General features: G+C 36.8%; 1 protein-coding gene across 1 annotated transcript in view; it reads left to right on the top strand.

Annotated features, from left to right (window-relative positions):
• LOC136028353 (microtubule-actin cross-linking factor 1-like) overlaps positions 1-22,891 on the top strand; it is a gene marked incomplete in the record, with an annotated part of 451,602 nt that overhangs the window by 19,177 nt on the left and 409,534 nt on the right. The window contains 1 exon segment of the mRNA XM_065706142.1: positions 9,779-10,138. Within this exon segment, the coding sequence (XP_065562214.1) occupies positions 9,988-10,138 (151 nt within the window).

The raw sequence follows: 22,891 nt of genomic DNA, 5'->3' as shown, positions 1-22,891 counted from the left end.
CAAGAATGTATAGCAGTAGAAATCGTCAAATGAACCCTGACATAAGATGTATTTTGATTCAAGAATATACAATAGCAGAAATCGTTAAATGCACCCTGACATAGATGTCTGTTGATTAAAGGATGAACCGCAGCAGAAATCTCTGAGTGCACCCTGATATAGATGTATGTTGATTCAAGAATGTATAGCAACAGAAATCGGTGAATTCAACCTGACATCGATATATGTTTAGTAAAGAATGTACTGGAGAAATCGTTAAATGTGTCAACAAAATCCCCATGTCAATTTATTTTCGGTTTTTGAGTCGCAATAAAGCTATATAATAACGAACGTAACTTTTATATTCTTAATCTATGATAAGTTTCCTTATTTTTTATCTATTTTTACGTTCTTGAAATACGAAAAAGGGACTTTAATAATGGTCACTTCCTCTTGGACCACCTAATGAGGTCTGGGAGGGGCACTTGCCCCTCTCCATACCAAATTATGCCCCTTTAACCATGTATGCCGTTCGTAATTTTACGAGTTGAACATTGCTCAGCGTTCAAGCATAAAATTCTTGATTGACCAATCAGAGGTGAGATTAAAGGCCTCATTTTTTTAAACTAGAAAAACTGGAAGCTTGGAACAACACTTTTTCTATCCATAACAGAAATCTGACAAAATTTAAGAAGACGTAGTATTACTAGAGAACAGCCGGAAACAAATTAGTGTTGGTGCAAACATTTTAAACCAATTTCTTGTTACTTTAATTGTCCGCTTATGAATACGAATGTGGCGCTAAAATCCAGAAACCCCATGTCATTCATAAAACTTGGCTTTTTTACCGATATATATGACTATGATTTGGTACGCCCCCTCCAACTCTCCCCATGTCACCGGATACGGTCAAGACTTAAAACAAGCACACATACAATAAGCAAGAGCCAAGAGCTCATGTGGCACTTGTGACGAGGTCGGAACAACCAAGAGCTTCTTCCCACCAAGTTTCATTACGATCTCTCCACTCCAAGCGTTTTTCAAGATATCCGGTTTCTTCCTCCAACTCCCCCCAATGTCAACGGATCCGGTCGGGACTTAAAATAAGAGCTCTGAGACACGAGATCCTTCTAAATATTAAATTTCATTCAGATCTGATAATCCGTTCGTAAGTTAAAAATACCTTATCTTTTCTAATTTTTTCAAATTAACCGTCCTTCCACCCCCCCCCCCCAGATGGTCGAATCGGGGAAGCTTCTCTGGAAGTGCCCAAACTAGCAAAAGTGGGACCGACAGACCGACATAAATTGCGATCACTATATGTCACTTGGTAAATACCAATTGCCGCAAAAACACGGGAACAAGACCAGGACGTTTAACAAATAGGAGATTTAGAAGGAGATTTAACATATAACTGAGAATGATTTTAAATGAAAAGAAGAGAGACATATAAATTAAGATAGAATTAAAAAAAAACGAAAAATTACTAAACTGGAAAGACCCAACGAGAAACTGCCTTTGTAGAAAGAAATAGAGAGACGTCAGGAGGGATGGAGTTCCATAATAGAATTGATTGATAAGCATGAGATCTCTGAGCTGCTGTTGATGATCGTTTAGGTATGATAAATTGGTGAGAAGAACTATGTAAAGAAGAAGAGTACCTACCTGAGCCTGTCCGCGAGAAAAAGTGCTGCCGAGACGGTGGAAGTGTACCTAGAAAAGCAGAATGCACTAAATAAAAATTACTTTTACCCACAATACGATCCAGCCAAGCTATTCCAGCATTATTATAAAGATCAGAGGAAGGGCAAAGCTGAGGGAGAAGAAACGTAGCCTTCACTGCCCTATTTTGGGCTCTTTGAAGTGAGCAGAGATGTTGTTAGTACTGCCCCCAGACAGAGTAGCAATAAGGAAGCTAAGGAAAAATAAAAAGCATAATAAAGTATAACATCTGGGGGAAGAAATGAGTTAACCCGGTGCAACATTGAAGACTGGCAGATGATGAGGAAACTCATGGGGTTTAAAAGAAAGAAAACAGTTAACATACACACCAAGAAATTTCACCATAGTAGCTTGCGATATAGTATATTTCCCAAAAGTCAGGATGATTTGCTCCTGTACCTCTCTCATACGATAAGGGGTCCTCAAATGTACAATGGCGCTCTTCCGGCTGTTGAGAGCCATACCATTTGACCAGCCCCAATCTTTTACTCTATCAAGAAGACCTGCAGAAGTGGCAGGTCCACTGCAGCAATGAAAAAGTTACTGTCGTCAGCAAAAAGAAGAGGGTGCAAACGGGGATGAAGATCATAAATATAAATCAAAAACAAAAGTGGTCCAAGCATAGAGCCCTATGGGATACCTTTCAATATATGATAAATAGAGGAAGAAGTACCATTAACCCGAATCATACTGAGATCTACCTTAGGGGTAAGACCGTAACCATTCTTGTGGGACTCCATGCACCCCAATTAAAGATAGTTTAGACAAAAGAACAGAGTGGTTGATCATATGAAATGCCTTTGAAAGGTCAAGAAATAGACCCAAAACACACAAGCCCTTGTCCAGATTAACACACTCAAACTCTGTTGCATCTTAAAGTGCATGCAAGGTAGAGAAAGTGGGACGAAAACCACACTGATGGCCAGTTATTAAGAGACTTTCCTGCAGTCGTATTAGTACTAAATAAAAATGAATAGTCTACGATACACTGCTTTTTCAACAACCTTAGAGATGACAGAAAGAAGAAAAATAGGTCTGCAGTTGGAAATCAGAGATGAATCATCTTTTTTATGCTAAGGTACAACTCTAGCGACTTTAGATAGATGAGGAAAAACACCAGAAGGAAGAGAGAGATTAGTTATGTGTGAGGTGGGGTTAGAAAAAAAACTGGCCAATTTTTTTTAAGGACATTATTACTCAAACCAAAATTGAGTTGTCCTCCTGACAAAAGAAGCAATTCCATAGTAGCTATAATTTTCCGCTAGTTGCAAATGTCCATAGAAAGCGAAGTCGGCTTACCTAACTAGCTCGCTAATCAAGCAAATAATCTTAGGTCTTTTCATACCCGAAAACCAGGATTTTCTATGAATTTTGTTTTCTTCTTCAAATTACGAAATTTTCAAAACTGTTCCACATTTTGTCAATGTAACTGGGAATTCAAAATATTAACAATCTTAAAATCCCCCAAGACAACTAAACTTTCGTATGTTTTTAGCTCCTATTTTTCTTATTTTTCACCCACGTTTCTTTATTGGACTTGGCACCCATTATTACCAACAGGTGGACTTGGAAGCCTTTTTATTTAAAAGTTGAATTTGCGTTTTACTATTTTTTGAAGATACTTGCTGTTGTTTAAATTCCTGCTTAATTAATCCAAAAATCATATTTCAGTTTTGTTGTCTTCGGTTCGTCAAGACCGTTCCAAGAGATGATATGAGCTTCAATTGTTTTTACGGTTTTTTTCTGTTTCATTGAAATTAGGGTAGCCTGTACATTTCTGTTGAGTCACTAACTCACTAAATTCACGTTAGGAATCCTGCGAATGCATATGCTTTCTACATTGTGTGCTTTTTATGGATGGTTTGCAAATTCATTGTTCCATGCTTATAAAATTCTGAGTCTGAATTTGACATGCCAAATGCGAAAAATTGAAACGACTTGGTTTGCATGCGATTTTGTGAAAAAAATCAATTCGTTGATATTGTGAAAATACCATAGTAATTGTAAATTTTGGAGTATGCGACAACCATTCTGTTGCATTTTGTAAGTCAAGAATTTACGCAGGTGGGACCTTCACACCCAACCTTCTTCGAAGTACACAGATGTTTGCGATGTACCTTATAGTTTCTTGCATTTTCCATATAATGTACCTATTCCTGGTGTTTCCGGTACTTACGTGTTACCCCGACCACAATCAAGAAGCGAAGTTTGGTTAATCATAAGGAAATATACCTAACTATGAAGAAAATATAATACTTTAGTAACAACGTTATGGAAACTACAACAGAGGATTATGGAAAACAGGCTGTCCAGAACGCATTATATTAAATGTCTAACCTAATCAACTCTAGCCTATGTATTAAATATTTAATTAAAATATACCAGCATAGTAGTTTATCTCACTCAAGCTAGGCTGATTATCTGGAAGTGCCCACAGAAACGCCGGTTTTAAACAGATCAAACTTCTTGAGTGTGGTCGGGATAACACATAAGTACCCCTTCCCTAAATGTAGGTTGCCTTACTATTTCCCGGTTTGGCCAAAGTACTCTTTTAAAGTAGCATTATTTGATACAGGTCCTAAGTGACCTTGCCTGTGATGCACTGCTTGGAAAACATATTCCAGCGATTACTGCGAGGTTTATTGTGGTTTCTGCTCTGTATTTGGTACCAAATGGGGTTTGATGGGATTTAGAAAAAAAAATATGTCATCCCCTGTTCCCCCTCATTTACGGTCGTAAATTCATAAAAGTGGAAACTGCACTCGTATCAAAAATGAAAATAACCAAATTCTTTAACAGTAAGTAGGGATCAAGACCGTATCCAGGGGGGTTAGGGTTTTGACCCCCCCCCCTTTCAAACGATTGTCAGTCTCGTAAAAACTAAACAAAACATATATAAAGAAATTTGTAATGCGTTTTTAGTTTTTTTGTATCACCCCTCCCCCCCCCGCCAAAAAAAGGAAAACTCGGGAACAGCCCTGGTAATCCTACCAGCTTAAAATTAAGCCTGCATAACAAACCAAAATTCTCGAAAATTAACTGTGGCCTAATTCTTGCAACCTGAATTCTGATTTAAAATAACTTCTGAAAACAAAAAAGCTTATGAGCTGATTAATAAATTAATCAGATTTAATTCGTAAATTAAGCACTTCAATATGTTGACCTTTAATCTAGATTGCAGATTGACATATCAATTTTTCCAATATTCTTTGAAATATTCAACCATTTTAATTAACCCACTAGATTCTGTGCTGTCAGTGATAGTAGACATTAAAGCCATATTCAGGGAAGGGATTAGGGGGTTTGAACCCCCTCCCACCGATATGTTTCTCTGACTCGTAAAAACGTGATAAAATGCATACCTCCCCACCGAACAAAATCCTTGATACAGCCCTGCTAGATATGCAACTTGAAACATAGACCAGATGATTTTTTTCTGGATTTAAACAATTAACATAAAATGATTTGGTTCAAATATTTAGATATTTGAATAGCTTCTTTCAAATTATTTCCTGGGTAGAGGAGATGGGGGGGAGTCTTCAAGTGTGTTAATTGAAGATTCTCTTCTTATGCTAGAACAAGTACCAATTAAATTATTTTTTTCTGTATGCTGCAGGCTATATGTTGATTAATAGTTTATTTTACTAGAAGTTTCGTGCCCAGTTTCATTTGTTGAAATGTTTAACTAAGTTGTGTTCACTTACTAATAACATTTAATTTTCAGCCTAATTGTTTAATCTTTGCTTAGAACAATAGTTTGTCTACTGAAGCAATCATTGCAAGGTGTGCGAAAATTATTTTAAAATGCAATTTGGTCATGAAACAAGCTCAATTAGCTACTTAGTTTAATTATACAGTAATTGTATTGTACGTAATTATGTATTTAGGCTATATTAAAATTTTTATGTCATTCCAAATGACATCCATTTAAACTTATCCTACAAGTTATCTAAACTAGTAAGTGAACATTGCTCACACATGAAAACAATTTGAAGAAGATGCTTTGTTCAGCCTACAGTAGAGGGTTTTTCTAATTAACTGAAACTCACTTGGTGATCTCTCTCCTGGATTCCTGTGGAGATCCCTATCTCCAGTTACTTTTTATTCTTCTTAACCTTTGTTTTTTTTTATGAATTGTGCGTTTTCGCCTGTTCCTTTCGTGTGACTAAATACAAAAAAAAAACTGTTTTCAACTAAAAGTAAGGAGCAAAATTGAAACATGAAACGAAGAGAAATGATTCCGTATATGATAAAGGCGGCCCAAACCTCAACCTCCGCTCTTTACGCTAAAGTCTTGCAGTTCTTTTAAAATACTCTTATTCAAATTCAACGGCCCTTGTTTTTCACGAATCGTTTCCTAAGACTTGAACAAAAAGTCAAACTTTAGCGAAAAGAGACTGGAGATCATGAAGAGACAGCCCCCTCATATATGGAATGATTTCTTTTTGTTTTAAGTTTTATTGTTGCTCCTTAAAATCTCCATGTGTAATTATGTGATGTTTGGCAGTAACGGATGCCAATAAAAAAAAAATCGTGGGTGAAAAATTGGCAAAAATAAGCCTAAGCATATGATACCAAACAGCTTTCCTTCGAAGGTATAGTTGTCTTTGGGAATCAGCAAGTGTTTTGCGTTTGAATTTTCACGGACGAAAAGCGTTGCCAAATTTTAGCAGTTAGTTTTACTTATGTAATTCCACGGTTCAACATGACAATACTGTCAAAATGTGTTACTAACCTAAAAACTTCATATTTTTTTAAATACCCTAAAGAGAGTCCAGGTGACAGAAAGAGTTTATATTCTATGTCCTTCATACTTTTACTCTTCAGGATAGTCATGCTTCATTACCTTGACTGAATATGATTTTTATGATCAGAATATAAATTGTTGTTTAGTATTGCACGAAACATTCTTTTCATTTTTTTTTTGTTTCCGTTTTGCATGATCTGAAACAGATGGTATTTGCTATAATATCCGTTTTTTATAAAATAATTTCCCTCTTGCAAAAAATAGATACTTCGAGTTGGATCAGAAGTTGGCTTATTAATCGTTTTGAAGGTCAGGTACATCCGCAGTAGAGGGCCTCCGAGCCTGCTCCCTGAAATATTGTTTACTATTGTTCCGATCTTTGTATTCTCCCGATTATTTCATGGTGTCCCGATCCCTTGAAGATTGTCTTGACTTTTGCCTTGTATTTATATTTACAAAATTTCACATAATTTGCCTGTTTTTGCCCCCTTTCAAGTTTTAAATTCGTTTCTCTCCTTTTGAAATAAGTATCTGCCTACCTGTCTACCGAAGACAGGACCAGAATCAGAGAACTGACGAAATGAGACGCAGTTATAGGTTCGAAGTGGGTACACAAACCATAAGTGTGCATTACTTTGGCCTATTATTTGCCAATTCTTTTTGGTTTTTTATGGCACTTGGTATTGACCAAGTGACATAGCAATCGCAAATTCTGTCGGTCTGTCGGTCCCAGTTTTGCTACTTTAGGCACTTCTAGGTAAGCTAGGACAATGAAATTTGGCAGGCGTATCAGGGACTGGACCAGATTAAATTATAAATAGTTGTTTTCCCGATTGGCCATCTGGGGGGGGGAGTGGGGGGCCCGTTATTTCAGAAAAATAGAAAAAATGAAGTGTTTTTGACTTACGAACGGTTGATGAAATTTGATGTTTGGAAGGATATTGAGTCTCAGAGCTGTTTTTTTTTAAATCCCGACCAGATCTGGTGACTTTGGGGGGAGGAGTTGGGAGGGAGAAACCTAAAATCTTGGAAAACACTTAGAGTGGAGGGATCGGGATGAAACTTGGTGACAAAAATAAGCACAAATCCTAGATATATGATTGTCATAACCGGAACGGATCCGTTCTCTTTTGGGTAATTGGGGGGGGGGGGTTACTTCTGAAAAATTAGAAAAAATGAGTTATTTTTAACTTACGAACGGGTGATCGCATCTCAATGAAATTTGATATTTAGAAGGATATCGTGTCTCAAAACTCTTATTTTAAATCCCGACCGGATCTGGTGACATTGGGGGGGGGGGACCTAAAATCATGGAAAACGGCTAGATTGGAGGGATCGGGATGAAACTTGGTGGGAAAAATAAGCAGAAGTCTTAGATACGTGATTTACATAATTGGAACGAATTTGCTCTATCGGGGGGGGGGGGGGGTAAATTCTGAATAATTAGAAAAAATGACGTATTTTTAACTTACGAAGGAGTGATCGAATCTTCATGAAACTTCATATTTAGAAGGACCTCGTAACTCAGATCTCTTATTTTAATCTCAACCGGATCCAGCGTCATTGGGTGGGGGTAGTTGGGGGGGGGTGGGTGGAAATCTTAGAAAATACTTAAAGCGGAGAGATCAGGATGAAACTGGATGGGAAGAATAAAAACCTGTCTAAGATACATGACTGACATAACCGGACCGGATCTGCTCTTTTGGTGGGGTTGGGGGGAGTAATTTGGAAATATGAGGTATTTGTAACTTACGAAAGGGTGACCAGATCTTGATGAAATTTGATATTTACAAGGCTGTGCTTTAAAGCTCTAATTTTAAATTTCGACCAGATCCTGTGACATTGGGGGGAGTTGGAGGGGAAACCGGAATTCTTGGAAAGCGTGAAAATTGGGGTATTTTTATCTTACGAATATGTGGATGGGATCTTAATGAAATTTGATTTTTAGAAAGAATTCATGTCTAAGAGCTCTTATTTCAAATCCCGACCAGATCTTTTGACATTGGGGGGAGTTGAAGGGGAAATCGGAAATCTTCGAAAACGCTTAGAGTGGAGGAATCGGGATAAAGCTTGGTGGATTGAATAAACAAATGTCCTTGATACGTGATTGACGTAACCGTACTGGATTTGCTCTCTTTGGGGGGGTTGGGGGGAGGGGTTCAGTGATTTGGCGAGTTTGGTGCTTCTGGACGTGCTAGGACGATGAAAATTGGTAGGCGTGTCAGGGAGCTGCACAAATTGACTTGATAAAGTCGTTTTCCCAGATTCGACCATCTGGGTGGCTAAAGGGAGAGGAAAAATTGGAAAAAATGAGGTATTTATAACTTACGAGTGGGTGATCTAATCTTAATGAATTTTGATATTTAGAAGGACATCTTGACTCAGAGCTCTTATTTTAAATCCTGACCGGTATTAAGCCTCTGATTTTCCTTTTAAATCAATCTATTGACTCTTAGAATTTTGTTAGAGCTCATACCATATGAGCTCTTGGCTCTTAGCTCTTCTTGCCTCGTCACAAGTGCCATATGAACTCTTAGCTCTTGTTTTTATCTCTTATCCACAACCATTTTGGCTTTAGTATATAATCCTACATGAGCATTTATATAGCCTATCAATATAGGTCTCTTTTCAGTAGTAGGCCTATACTGAAAGAGAGGGCTCAGAAGGTCAGACTTTCCGTCCTGAAATTTGAAGGATTCCTTGATTTTTTTTTCCCCTATTGCCTATGTGATGGCTAAAAATGGTCTTTTTAATTGCCACGATTGAGGTCACTATGGTTTTTGAAAGTTACCGTTCAAATAAGTCGTCATTTATGACTCTTTTAAAGCAAATTGTTTTGAAGACGTGATCCCATCCCATCCCTGCCCCCCTCCCCGAGCCCTTGGTGTTTTTTTTATAGAACCTTTGGTGTTAGGACCTTTTTCAAGTGGCATAACCTTTTTATTATCATGGCTAATACCAGGAGTTTTCCCAGGGGACAAATAACCCTAATTTTAATTAACATGAAGCAGGAGGATCTTAATTTCTTGTCGACAGCTGTACTGTACATGGCCAAAGCTAGGGATTTTTCCGGGTACACGGTCAAATTTACTGTTTCTGTTAAAGCTTATAGCTTTACACTCACTTTAGAGGATTTACAGAGGTAAATTACAGAGAGGATTTACAAAGGTTCTTAGAAATCATACGCCCCAACCAAGGTACTCCCATTATGATTCGTGTTTTTTTTTTGTTAAATATGGGCCCACCCTCTTCTCACTATGTCGCAGTATGAAACTAAACACCTGGACGCGCGTTAGGGTGGTTATTTGAGTAATTGTTTACTTTTTCCAGGCTTCAACCTTATCTGACTATCCACTGTCAAGAATCTAGTCTTCATCATTAAGTCCCTTGTGTCACTTCAGTGTGGGTCTAGTCTGTTTTTATTCATGTGGTCTTTGTCTGAAAAAGTGGAAAATTATTCTCCTGTGAAAGAGTAAGGTGTAAAATTTCCTTGTGATAGATCACCAATTGGTAAAATTATATGTAGAATAAATGGTGAAATGGCGTTTAGAGTTTCAGTGACGTCACCATTTCGAGATCCAGAGGAGGAGACAAGCTATTATGGGCAAAGTTTGGATGATTGGGCTAAAGATAAGCCCCTGAGCATACTCCAGTTGGACCCAGCCGACAGAGCCGTCCTTAGAATAGCAGGTATGTTCATTTATTCAGAGTTTCTTCTTCAAAGGGTAGTGATCTGACTTACTTATTTGAATAATCAAGATTAAGTTTTGATATGTTAGGGGGTTTCAACCCGTAAAAACGTAACAAAAATGAATATAAACAATTGTTTGTTTTTACGTGTTTTTACGTTTTTCGTGTTTTTACGTTCTTTGTAACCCCCCAGGAAAAAAATGCTTTTGTACCCCTCCTCCTGAAGTTAAATCCTGGATATGCCCTTGACTGAGGACATGAAGGCCTCCACGGTTAAAAACCCGTGTAATGTGGACATTTTCTCTAAAGTAGGACACAGCAGAGGTTTTGTTGTAGTTTTTGCATGCTTCATCATAAATATTAGTCTTTGGCATTCGCTATTTAAGCTACTCTTATCATTTACTTAGTTATTTACTTAACTATTTGTATTAACCAACTAATTGAACTAATTACTTTACTAAAAACTAATAAGAAATTATATAAAACAAATAAAAACTGTACATATTGATAAAAAATTCATTTTTCTAACTTTATTTAACTAACATAACTATTAGCTATTTATTTATTTAATCATTAATTATTTTTAATTTACTATTAAAACTAATTATACCTAATTACTTTTAGTTCCCAAGGGCAACTAAGAAAAAATCGGCTTAAAAACTCTCTTTACATTTTGTCTAGGATCCCACTCGCCTGCAAAAAATTGGTTATACCTTTCCCCCCTAAGATTATAGCATTATGCAACATCGTATTCTTTGTGGTGCAAAGATAAAGTAGACTAATTTTGGGAGGGATTCACTTTTGACCCCTCCCCCAGCATCCTATTGAAGATTTGTGTGGTAATTTGTGACCGTTGTTGCATAATTACCTTATGTACTTGGACCCCTGCAAAAATGTTGACATGGATGCGATATTGCCAGGTCCTTGCTTAGGAGTTTACTTGTGGAGGCAGGGGGGGGGGTTAAAGCGAAAAGATATTGAATAGACAAACTAAAAAGAAAATAATAGAAATAGCGCAACAATTCTGATATTTTAGGGTAGGCACAGTTAGCACTCAGCACTCTCTGTGTACATGCCTGGATGTTTTTGCTCTATTGAAGTTTTTCTTTTACTATTTAGTAGAAACAATTATGGTTTTTATCCTAAAGAAAGCTATTCGGTTATATCTATGATAAGACTTAAACATTCCCCTCTGTTTAAACAGCGATAAGCTGATACTATTATATGGCATCCGGATGTATAAACAGTTCTAACTACAATTTTCTTGCTGCGCTTACCTAGGAAATTACTTGTGGATGCGGGGGGGGGGGATTAAAGCGAAAAGATATTGAATAGACAAACTAAATTGAAAATCATAGAAATAGCGCAACAACTATGAGATCTTCGGGTAGGTGAAGTTATCACTCAGCCCTCTCTATGTACGTACCTGGATGTTTTTGCTCTATTGAATATTTCATTTTACTATTTAGTACAAACTATTGTGTTTTTTTTCCTAAAGCAAGCTATTTGGTTGTATTTATGATTGAGACTTTAAACATTCCCCTCTGTTTAAACAGCAATTTGCTGAGACTGTTATATGAGTTCCGGATGTATAAACAATCGTGATTAGTTTATAACACCACTTTTCCTGCTGTCCCAAGACAAGTTAGTAGGGTTTTAGTGATGCTTTAAACTGACATTTTAACACATTTTATTAGATGTGTTGAGAAATTTGGGTATTTTAAAACTTCGTAAAATTTAGGGAGTCTAAGTCGGGCTAACAAGTAAAAAGCAGCCTTAATCATGGTTGCAGCAAAAGCCGCAACCTAGTGAAGAGTGAACCACGGCCCATAATAACCAAAAGTTTAAAAAGGCGTTTTTTTCAAGTCTAGTGAAAAAATCGCCATTTGTAGCTGATTCAGGAATAGTAACTACTATTTTGATTAATCGTAATAGTAAAATGTAATTTTGAATATAAATTTGCCGGAATTTTTAAAAGGGCCCAAAAGTTGAACTTTGAGTGTAACCAAAAGTTAGCGCTTTACTGAAAACTGAGCTTTCTTGAGTTTTTTAGGAAGTTAATATAGTGTCGAGTCGGCCGAGATAAAAGATTATTTGCACCCGGTAAGTGATTATTGAGAAATTTACGAATTATTCTTTAGATTTATGCAAGTCGCTTAAAGGGTTTTCCTGTTTCTATTTCTGTTTTGTTGCGTCGGTTTTGTCTCTTCATTAAAGCGTTAGTTTCTCAGAATTCTGTCAAATATCACGAGCCAGTATGTTTGATTTTTTTTTTAATATGTTGTATAAACCACGAAGCAGTTATTTTGTTTAAGTATCAACTTTGCTCTTTACTCTCATCAGAAAATCTAAACAATTAAGACTTCCAAATAGGGACAGGTCCTTGTATTAGACAATGAGACCCAAATATATACAAAGGCTCTAGATTTTCCGATGACACAGTCGGTCATCATCATCAGCAGAGTTACTAACAACATCAGAAAATCTTTAAAAGAAAAGAAAATCGTTTAAAAGAAATAATTTCTTTCATCTCCAAATTTTTTCAAGCCATGCATGGCAATGAGTGGTGAGTAAACAGCAACCTCTGTCAGTAGTAATGGAAACTCTAAAAAAGTAAGTTTTCAAAAATTGTACCATACTGTGGCATGATAAATAAATGATTTGATGAAAATACGAGGCATTTGACCACTTCGCTAAACAATTCTCCTTATCGATTTTGTCAAATCCATCATAACACCACAGAGATTTGATGAAATTACCGATCTCGGATTACCGGCTCGGTTTATTGGCTGATATAAACAGAATTAATGCAAGAATTAAATCAACGATGTGTTTCCTTCAACGATTTTGGTATCTTCATTGAAAAATGCCCATTTTGGTATTTTTATTGAAAAGGCCCCCTTTTCGGTATTTTCATTGGAAATATTAAAAGAAAAAAACAGCAAACAAAATTACCTTCCCCCAAATTTGAAAACGGCACCTTTTGTCCCCCATCCAGCTTTTTCATGATTTGGCACCACTGATGACAGGGATAATAAAAAGGGGGTTAACGTAGTGTATAGTCTACTCTTTCGGGGGGGGACAAGAAAAAAAAACTATTTTGCTTCTTTTCTTCAAACACAAAATTCTATCTAGGTATGCTCACTAGGTATAAGTTTCGTTACATTCTAACCAAATCTACTGACTGTGTACAATCTGTTTTATAAGTAAAAATATATTCTGAGGTGTAAACCACGTGGTGGAAAAGGGGCTCCCCCATGGAAGATTTAGCTATGGAAAAGGGGTTTTCTGTTTTGTTTTCATTTTCCATTGCATGCCAGAAAAATTTATATTTGTTCGCGTTTTCGAGCCCTCGTCTTCCTCGGGTATGGGCATGGTGCTGGTGTTTCAAATTCAAAAGAACAGAGAAAGAATGGACGCGATCTACTTATTACTGAACGCACAAATATTACGCTCTTTTGAGTTTACATTTGAAATAGCTGATTTTATGGAACCTAAGATAAAGTATCATAACATTGCTAAAGTCATGTAGGAGTGATAATGGCCAAGCAAAGATTGTGACAAGAATACAAATATTTGTAATAAGTATTTGAACAATTTCCAATTTCGGAAGCACTGTGGAGGTTTAAAAAATTTTGTAATTGTTTCGTAAAATGTATTACGCATTTCTCCAATTATTTAAATAATTGCCTAGTTTTTGGAGTTGCTAACTTCTGAAAAGTCTGCAAAAAGCTTGCTAAAAAAATAGTTTACTCGGAAATGACTCTTACAAAATTTTACTGTTCTACTAATTTTTTTTTAGCTTTTTTTACTGTATTACAGGATTTTTGTTTGGGGGATTATTTTTTTTTTTTGGGGGGGGGAGGGTCAAACTTCCCAACCCCTCTCTTGAATACGGCCTTGATCACTTATAATGCTTTTACGCTGCGCCATAAAAACTTTCACGCTAAGATAATTTAGGACTTTACGTTATGATACTTGATTTTATCCTTAATTAGGCAAATTTTATCCTTAATTTAGGTGGTTCAAAGTAGAGTCTAGATGTAAATTGAATTCTACGATACTTAAAACCTTACGTTTACCTTACTTTTACTTTAACCTTACTTTTTACGTTTACCTTACGTTATCGAAAAGTTGAGAAAATAAATTATAAACTTTTCCCAGAAGTCTTTTCACGCTTGATCAGAGCTTGAATCTCCCTCTCCAACCCACATTTTTATGGCACTTGGTATTAACCAAGTGACATATAGCAATCGCAAATTCTGTCGGTCTGTCTGTCTGTCGGTCCCGGTTTTGCTACTTTAGGCACTTCCAGGCAAGCTAGGACGATGAAATTTGGCAGGCGTATCAGGGACCGGACCAGATTAAATTAAAAAGAGTCATTTTCCCGATTTGACCATCTGGGGGGGGGGGTAATTCGGAAAAATAGAAAAAATGAAGTTTTTTTAACCTTCGAACGGTTGATCAGATCTTAATGAAATTTGATGTTTGAAAAGATATCGTGTCTCAGAGCTCTTATTTTAAATCCCGACCGGATCTGGTGACATTGGGGGGGAGTTCGGAGGGGGAAACCTAAAATCTTGGAAAACACTTAGAGTGGAGGGATCGGGATGAAATTTGGTTTGAAAAATAAGCACAAGTCCTAGATATATGATTGACATAACCGGAACGGATCTGCTCTCTTTGGGGTAGTTGGGGGGGGGGGTTAATTCTGAAAAATTTAAAAAATGAGGTATATTTAACTTACGAACGGGAGATCGGATCTCAGTGAAATTTGATATTTAGAAGGATATTGTGTCTCAAAGCTCTTATTTTAAATCCCAACCGAATCTGGTTGACTTTGGGGGGAGTTGGGGGGAACCTAAAATCATGGAAAACGCTTAGAGTGGAGGGATCGGGATGAAACTTGGTGGTAAAAATAAGCAGAAGTCTTAGCTACATGTTTGGCATAATTGGAACGTATCCGATATATATAGGGGGGGGGGGGTTAATTCTGAAAAATTAGAAAAATGACGTATTTTTAACTTACCAAAGAGTGATCGGATCTTCATGAGACTTCATATTTAGAAGGGTCTCGTAACCCAGATCTCTTATTTTAAATCTCAACCGGATCCAACGTAATTGTGGGGGCAGTTGGAGGAGGGTGGGTGGAAATCTTAGAAAATACTTAAAGCGGAGAGATCAGGATGAAACTGGATGGGAAGAATAAAAACAAGTCTAAAATACGTGACTGACATAACTGGACCGGATCCACTCTCTTTGGTGGAGTTGGTGGGGGGGGGGTAATTTGGAAAAATGAGGTGTTTGTAGCTTACGAACGGGTGACCAGATCTTAATGAAATTTGATGTGTAGAAGGACCTTATGCTTTAAAGCTCTTATTTTAAATTCAGCCCAGATCCTGTGACATTGGGGAGAGTTGGAGGGGGAGACCGGAATTCTTAGAAAACGGGAAAATTGGGGTATCTTTATCTTATGAATAGGTGATCGGATCTTAATGAAACTTGATATATAGAAGGATCTTCGTCTCAGATGCTCCGTTTTCGGCTCGAATTGGATCCGGGGACATAGGGGGTTGGAGTAGGGAAACAGAAATCTTGGAAAACGCTTATAGTGGAGAGATCGAGATGAAACTTGATGGGAAGAATAATCACAAATTCTAGATACGTGATTGACATAATTGGAACGGATCCGTTCTCTTTGGAGGAGCTGGGGGGTATTTTATTTGGAAAAATTAGAAAAAAATAGGTATTTTTAACTTAAGAACGGGTGGCCGGATCTTAATGAAACTTGATATTTAGAAGGAATTCTTGTCTCAGAGCTCTTATTTCAAATCGTAACTAGATCTGTTGACATTGGGGGGAGTTGAAGGGGAAATCGGAAATCTTCGAAAACGCTTAGAGTGGAGGAATCGGGATAAAGCTTGGTGGATAGAATAAGCAAATGTCATTGATACGTGATTGACGTAACCGTACTGGATTTGCTCTCTTTGGGGGGAGGGGTTCAGTGATTTGGCGAGTTTGGTGCTTCTGGACGTGCTAGGGCGATGAAAATTGGTAGGCGTGTCAGGGAGCTGCACAAATTGACTTGATAAAGTCTTTTTCCCAGATTCGACCATCTGGGGGGCTAAAGGGAGAGGAAAAATTAGAAAAATGAGGTATTTATAACTTACGAGTGGGTGATAGGATCATAATGAATTTTGATATGTAGAAGAACATCGTGACTCAGGGTTCTTATTTTAAATCCCGACCGGCATTAATCCTCTGATTTTCCTTTTAAATCAATCTTAAAATCAACCTTTTAAATCCATATGAGCTCTTGGCTCTTAGCTCTTCTTGCCTCGTCACAAGTGCCATATGTGCTCTTAGCTCTTGTTAATTTTTGAATAGCTTGCTTGTGATGGTTGTGACGGTGATTGTGATGGTTTTATGGAATAGTTTGAAGTGTTTTACTTAACGAAACATAACTGAACCACTTAACATATAAAATCGTATTGTCAAAGCAGCTTTCATCGATTCAAGGATTCCGAGAATCTCCGAATTTCAAGGACGTTTTCTAAAAATAAGAATTAATGAAAAAAGAAGATTTGCCATAAAAAAAGATCGCATTTATAAGCCAGTTTGACCAAATGCACTTGAGAATATTGTCAAACTTCAAATACTTTAGCAACAACGAACAATTATATCCACTTTTTTTAATCCATGATAGCAAGGGGACATTCATTTTTTTGTTGTTGAAAAACGCTCGCGGACATAGTGTTGAAATATCCGAATTTTTTTCTTGGTGTTTTTTTTATCTTTTGTTTCGTTCCACTGTTTTTTTTTTAAATTAAGTCATCTTTTTCTCAGATAATTTTTGTAAATGGAAAAGCTGCGTGGTCTAAGAAATTAATTATAATATCTTTATATAATATCTTATTAATATAATATAATATTTTATATTATATAATATAATATAATATATAATATAATATCTTATTATATAATATAATTTTTACATAATAATAATATAATATAATATCTTTATATAATATAATTATATAATATAATATCTTATTATAATATCTTATTAAAATAGATCTTATCTTTTGAATGGTCTGCATTTTGTTTGCCGTATTGACTAGTTCATCTAAAATAAAGAAAAAAAAGCACTGTAGGCCTCCTAATTTTCTTTTCTTAAACCAAACATTAGCAATTCTTCCATTATTTAGATAATGGTCATCTGTATCTAAACTCTATATAACCACTTGTTTATTAAGTAGCCCATAATTTGCGTCATTTCGTCGGTACAATGATATGCACTTCGTTTTGAGGGGCCACTCACTTTTCAAGAATCGTGTACACCAAGTGATATCTGCCACGAATACTTGGTGTTCCACGTTTGGCATGCACGAGACAAAGGAACATAGCGCCGAAGAGGTCTGGCGTGTTTGGCGGGGGAATTGCCACTCAGAGCTAATTTACAAAGACTGAATAATGAAAAGCCAAAAGATTCAGCTTCGTTTGGTTCCTTTTTGATTGAAGCTTGTTAATTAGCTTTACTTGCTTGAATACTGCATAGTCTAAACTCGTTTTATTACCAGCGCATGGGGAGCCAGATACTTCTCGCATACATTAGCTCTATCCTTAATAGGGGGGATTCTATGATTTTCTTATAGAAGAGGGGAGGGAGTCAAAAGACAAAAAATAAATTATTTGCCACATTTTTGACTTTTCGAGGAGTCATTTGGATGAATATCGAGGGTGTTCCTTTCCATCTCCCCTGCGTGTAAGTAAGTACGTAATCACAGATTAACCCTGCAAAGGCTGATTTCGCCGGATAACTTTGCCAAAATGCCCAGATTCTCTGAATATTTGCGTTTTTTTTTGTCAAATATTGCTGGAAAATCTTTGGATTGGTGGTCTCAAGGTCTTGGAGTATTGGAAAGGCACCGTTACAAATAGAAATGTGATGCTTTTAATGTATAACTTACGTCTCCTCTGTACACTGCCCGAGTTCTGAAGGGGGGGGTTTCAGGCAGGTACGTATGCAGAATCCTGTCGTATGGCCCAATACTAAAAAGACAAAAAACAACAACATATGATTGCTTGAATGAGAAGGACCCATAAATTCGGGTAATTTTAGGATTCCAGGGAAACCTGGGCCCCAAGCCCTCTCCCTATTTATGTTCCTGGTGTCAGGATTTTGCACGGGGGCGGGGTGGCGGAAAACAACATACGGAAATATAGACAACTATTTTGACGTAATCAAGAAGGAGAGGGCTCGTTGAACCAGTGTAGGGGAATTCCTCTATTTTTTTCGTCTGTGTTCAGGGATGGTATGTGCCCGAAGCCCCCTAGGTTTTTGTAGAAATTAGTATATTTGGCACGAGGCTAGTCATAATTTAGCAAAATTAATTTGAGCAAGATATAATGTTCTAAGTGATCAATGGTTTCTTCAGACGATGATTGACATTTTAATTGCTTCGAGATTTTTCAAAGCGCTGTTTCGTGTTAGTCTCACACGATTGAGTAATGGCGCGTAATGGCCTTTTCCTGTTGATGCCGCTAAACTATACGGTAATCTTGCGAATTAGTTTTGGCATTTGACCAGATCCTTAAGACTAACTTATTTGTTTAATAAAAAAGTTTTTATAAATTTCTTGAAATGCTTAATAATGTCATCTTTTAGGTTTATTTTGCCCTTGAAAATGCGGTGAAGTGTTGCGTGTTGAATGTGCTCAAACTTTCCTGCATACGGGGGATCGGTGGCATCCCCTATAAGATGAGAAAGACAAAAAAATGAACCAAGCAAAGCTGGCCTTTGGCAAGCAGAAAACAAGCGAACTCTTGAATTAAAAAAAGGCATTTTCAAATGAAATTAATTAATGACGCTTAAGTTGAAATGATTGGAAGTCATACTATACGACAAGTTTATTTTTGCCCGTTTACATAATACAAAAAAGAAGTTAAGTAAAGAAAAAAAACGAAGAAAAATCAACTTCTAAACAAGGAAATCCGCCTTGTGTAGAAATCCACATCTACCAAACTCTAGTGTAACGCATACCCCTACCCAATTCTTCTCATACCCCGGTACGCATATCATATTTTGGGAAACACTGGGCTAAGGGCTTCCGTACATTTATGAATTGTACTGAATTGCAAAAAAACATGATGGTTTCACTTCAGTTTCAATGCGGAATTAAAAGTGAGTTGTATGAAAGTGAAAATGCGAATAAGTTATGGCTAAATATTGTGGAATCAAGTATTTTGCCAACAATGATATTCGCCTATCTCAAGAATGTGCTCAAAACTTTCCTGCATACGGGGGATCGGTGGCACCCCCTAAGTGTTGCCTTTTAAAGGATATTTATGCCTAATATGCAATTTTTGACGGTTTCGCACATTCCTTGTTTGATTGGCGAAGTAATATTAAATGCGAATTAATTTCGAGGTGTTCATATCAGTAGAACGCTGAGCTGCGTCCGTGGCGTAACGTTTGATACACCGCATGAATTATGATTTAAAGTATTATACCCAAGACAGTAGAAATGAAATCTGACTGTTTGAATGTTAGATGGGAATTTACATAACCATATATGCCTTAAAAATTAGAAAGAAAGAAATTGGCGACCCTAAAGATCTGACCTAGGTACAAGTTTCTGTTGAAGATTTATTTATCTTTGGGAATCAACAGATTCTTAATGCTTGAATTTTTATGGAAGAAAAGCGTTGCCAAATTTAACTAGTGAATTTTCCTTATTTGTTTCGACACTTCATCGTGACAATACTGACGAAATATGGTGCTCCCCTAAAAGCTTCATAATTTTGAAAGAAGCAAAAGAAAAACCTTTGAAAATCGCGTATTTTAATTATGAATAGACCTATAATGATCTTATTGAAAAACGAAGAAAATTATTTTATTTATATCCTTGATAGATTAACCAGAATATCGATAAGAATAGGCCGTTTTGTATTATTGAAAGAAGCAAAAGAAAAACCTTCGAAAATCGCGTATTTAATTATGAATAGACCTATAGAAAAATGAAGAAAATTATTTTATTTATATCCTTGATAGATTAACCAGAATATCGCTAAGAATAGGCTGTTTTGTAAAGTTTAGTGTTGAAATCGAAGGTTTTGAAGGATTTACAAACCTATCTTTTTTTTTTCTTTGCCTTTTCAGGAATATTATCTGGAATTGCCAATCCATATTTTTAATATTTCTTTTCGCAAAGCTTAGTCTTTCTTGTTGTCAAGAGGTCTTGCTGTCCGAGGTGGAAATTCTGGTTACCAGTAGCGTTACCGTTACCGTTTACCATGATCAGTACGCCTTCCAGATCCCAATGAAATTTAATGGGAGGAAAAGTTGTTGTTGTAGTTGTGCCCTCTAGCAAGCCTATCTGGACGCCATCCAGTCACTGCGGATGAGATCCTTACATTTTTGCCATCAGCATAGTTGCTAGAGGGGTAATCAGACCTAAACCAAACTTACTGGGAAGGAAAAGCAACCTAGTTATCTATGGCTGGGTACATTTTGCTGGGTCTGTACTCGATTCAACCTCTGTGACGGGAGGGCTCCTCTCCGTTCTTGTCATCATGAAGGGACGTCATCATCATGCAACATGGAAGGATCCATGCATCATGGAGGGACGTCGTCATCACCTTGTCATCATGCAAGGACGAGTTGCAAGATATAGATAAGCTTAGGGGAAAGTAACAACTATTGTTTTAACTCAGTTCTCAGTCCCGAGAGCTGACTTAGTGGGTCATAGTTGTCTCAATTTTTAGCAATCTAGGAATCTGGCGAAAAAACTTGTAGGATTAAAAACGGTTAGTGGACAATAATAGTGATTCCAAAGTTGTGCCTTTTTACCTTTCCGGGGGCTAGGCAGGGATCCTCCACAGGGAGAGGAGATCCCTGAATTCTTCTTATCAGGATATAGGCCTATACCAGAGGCGGTTGTTCAATCTGAATTGACTAGTAGCCAGTAGTAGAACTGATTTGACTTATGAGGGGTATCCAAATTCTAATCATCAAGGTATATATCTAAATATGTTGATTAAATCTGAACCAAACACAGTCAAAAGAAATATTAAATGTCATAGGCGTGTCTTTTCTGAGTCTAGGATCTATTAATTCAACCTCTGTTGGGAAGAATAAATGAGGTCCTGGAAATAAGTTTCGAAAGTACATCTACCAGATGAGAACGTCGAATCTCGACCAAACTAGGCGAAATGTAAGACCCAGGCTCTTAGTTTTGTTTTATTTTGATAAAACCTTATCAGAAGCCACCTTCTGCGAGAAATGGGAGGTCAAGGTATCACTTTATCTGCCTGATTAGTAAATGGGCTATTCCAACTCAGTCAGGAAAGCCTAACGGTTTTGCGTGTCCATTCTTGGTCAGAAATCAGCAAGATATGAACTTCATCCTTGTCATCCATATCTAAAAGAAAGGCATGTTGGGCTGTTGGATCTCAATTAACTTTCATAAGAATTTGTAGTTACAATTTTAATTACGCCTTTAGAGGTTTCAAGTCAAGTCCAGTAGGTACTGTCACATGTGTTGCTCCGAAGTTCTAAGCCAAGCCTTGGGACTCTTGCAAGCTTTGTGGAGCCTCAGTACCGGAGGCCTAGTTTTCAACTCTTGCCTGTCAAAAGGTTGTACTTACTTATACTTTGTACTTGTGGCGGGAATCAGGCGTTTCCACCTCGCCCGGCATCGATGATCTTAGAGACCTTCTTGGACCATCTGTGACCGAATTTTCTGAAACCCTTGATTGGTTCAAGGTCTGAAAAAGGTTGAAATTGGTTCAAGGTTTGTCAAAAGGTTGGTCTAATGTCAGCGAGTAAGAGCCACTTTCTAGAAAAGTTGGCAAGTCCGAGAAAATTACGTTTTTTGACAGGTTAGATACCTGTTGAAAACTTCAGTCATATCCCCCCACCCTTTACCCTTAGAAATTTATATTGTAGACATCCCTTCTTCTTGTAATGACTTGTATCTGTCTTTAAGCTGTTTTTTCTTTTTTTTTATAAATCGGTTTTAAATATAATATGTTGGGATTCTGGACGGTCAAGTTGCTCAAAAAGGGATATGATATTTTTTATTTATTTTTCTTTTTTATATGTTGAAATTTGATCTTGGAAAACTGCTAAGGCTTATATTTTTTGTTCTTCTTCTATTGATATTAACCACATGGTTTCCAGGCAATAATTAGTGTTATTTGATGCTTTGAAATCTATTTTGTCTGGATGGTGTCCTGTTCGCTTTCCTTTTTTTTTGATCATGGTTCGCTAGCTTTTTATTTCGAAGACGAGTGACTAAGAAACGGAAGTGTCTCAAATTGCTTTTACATCTGAGCAATCGTTTTAAATATGTACCGTATTGTCATGCTCTTCTAATTCCACTAAATTATAGCCGAAGGCGTACACTTTTTTGTTGTTGTTTTGATGGAAGGGGGGTTGTACTTCGGAGAAATACGAAAACGGCACGAGAAATAAAATTTTCAGTAGCATGACACCACTCTCAATTTTCCGAACGATAATTTCTTAAAAAAAGAAGAAACGAAGCAACAAATAAATGTCTTTAAACTCTAAGTTGAACGAAAACAGTGCATAAAAAAAAATGAGCCGTTGAAATGTATTGTCTTAATTTCATAACCAAACTAGTTTGTACATGCTTTAGGTTTTGACGATCCTTTAAAACAAGCTAATTTTTTTTTTAAATTTCAATCCGTCTTTTTTTTTTAATTTCAATCCGTCTTTTTTTTTTTTTT

The sequence above is a fragment of the Artemia franciscana genome, chromosome 6, assembly GCF_032884065.1.
Source record: "Artemia franciscana chromosome 6, ASM3288406v1, whole genome shotgun sequence".
NCBI classification, from domain to species: Eukaryota; Metazoa; Arthropoda; class Branchiopoda; order Anostraca; family Artemiidae; genus Artemia; species Artemia franciscana.
This window is presented reverse-complemented; position numbering and strand designations above follow the sequence as displayed.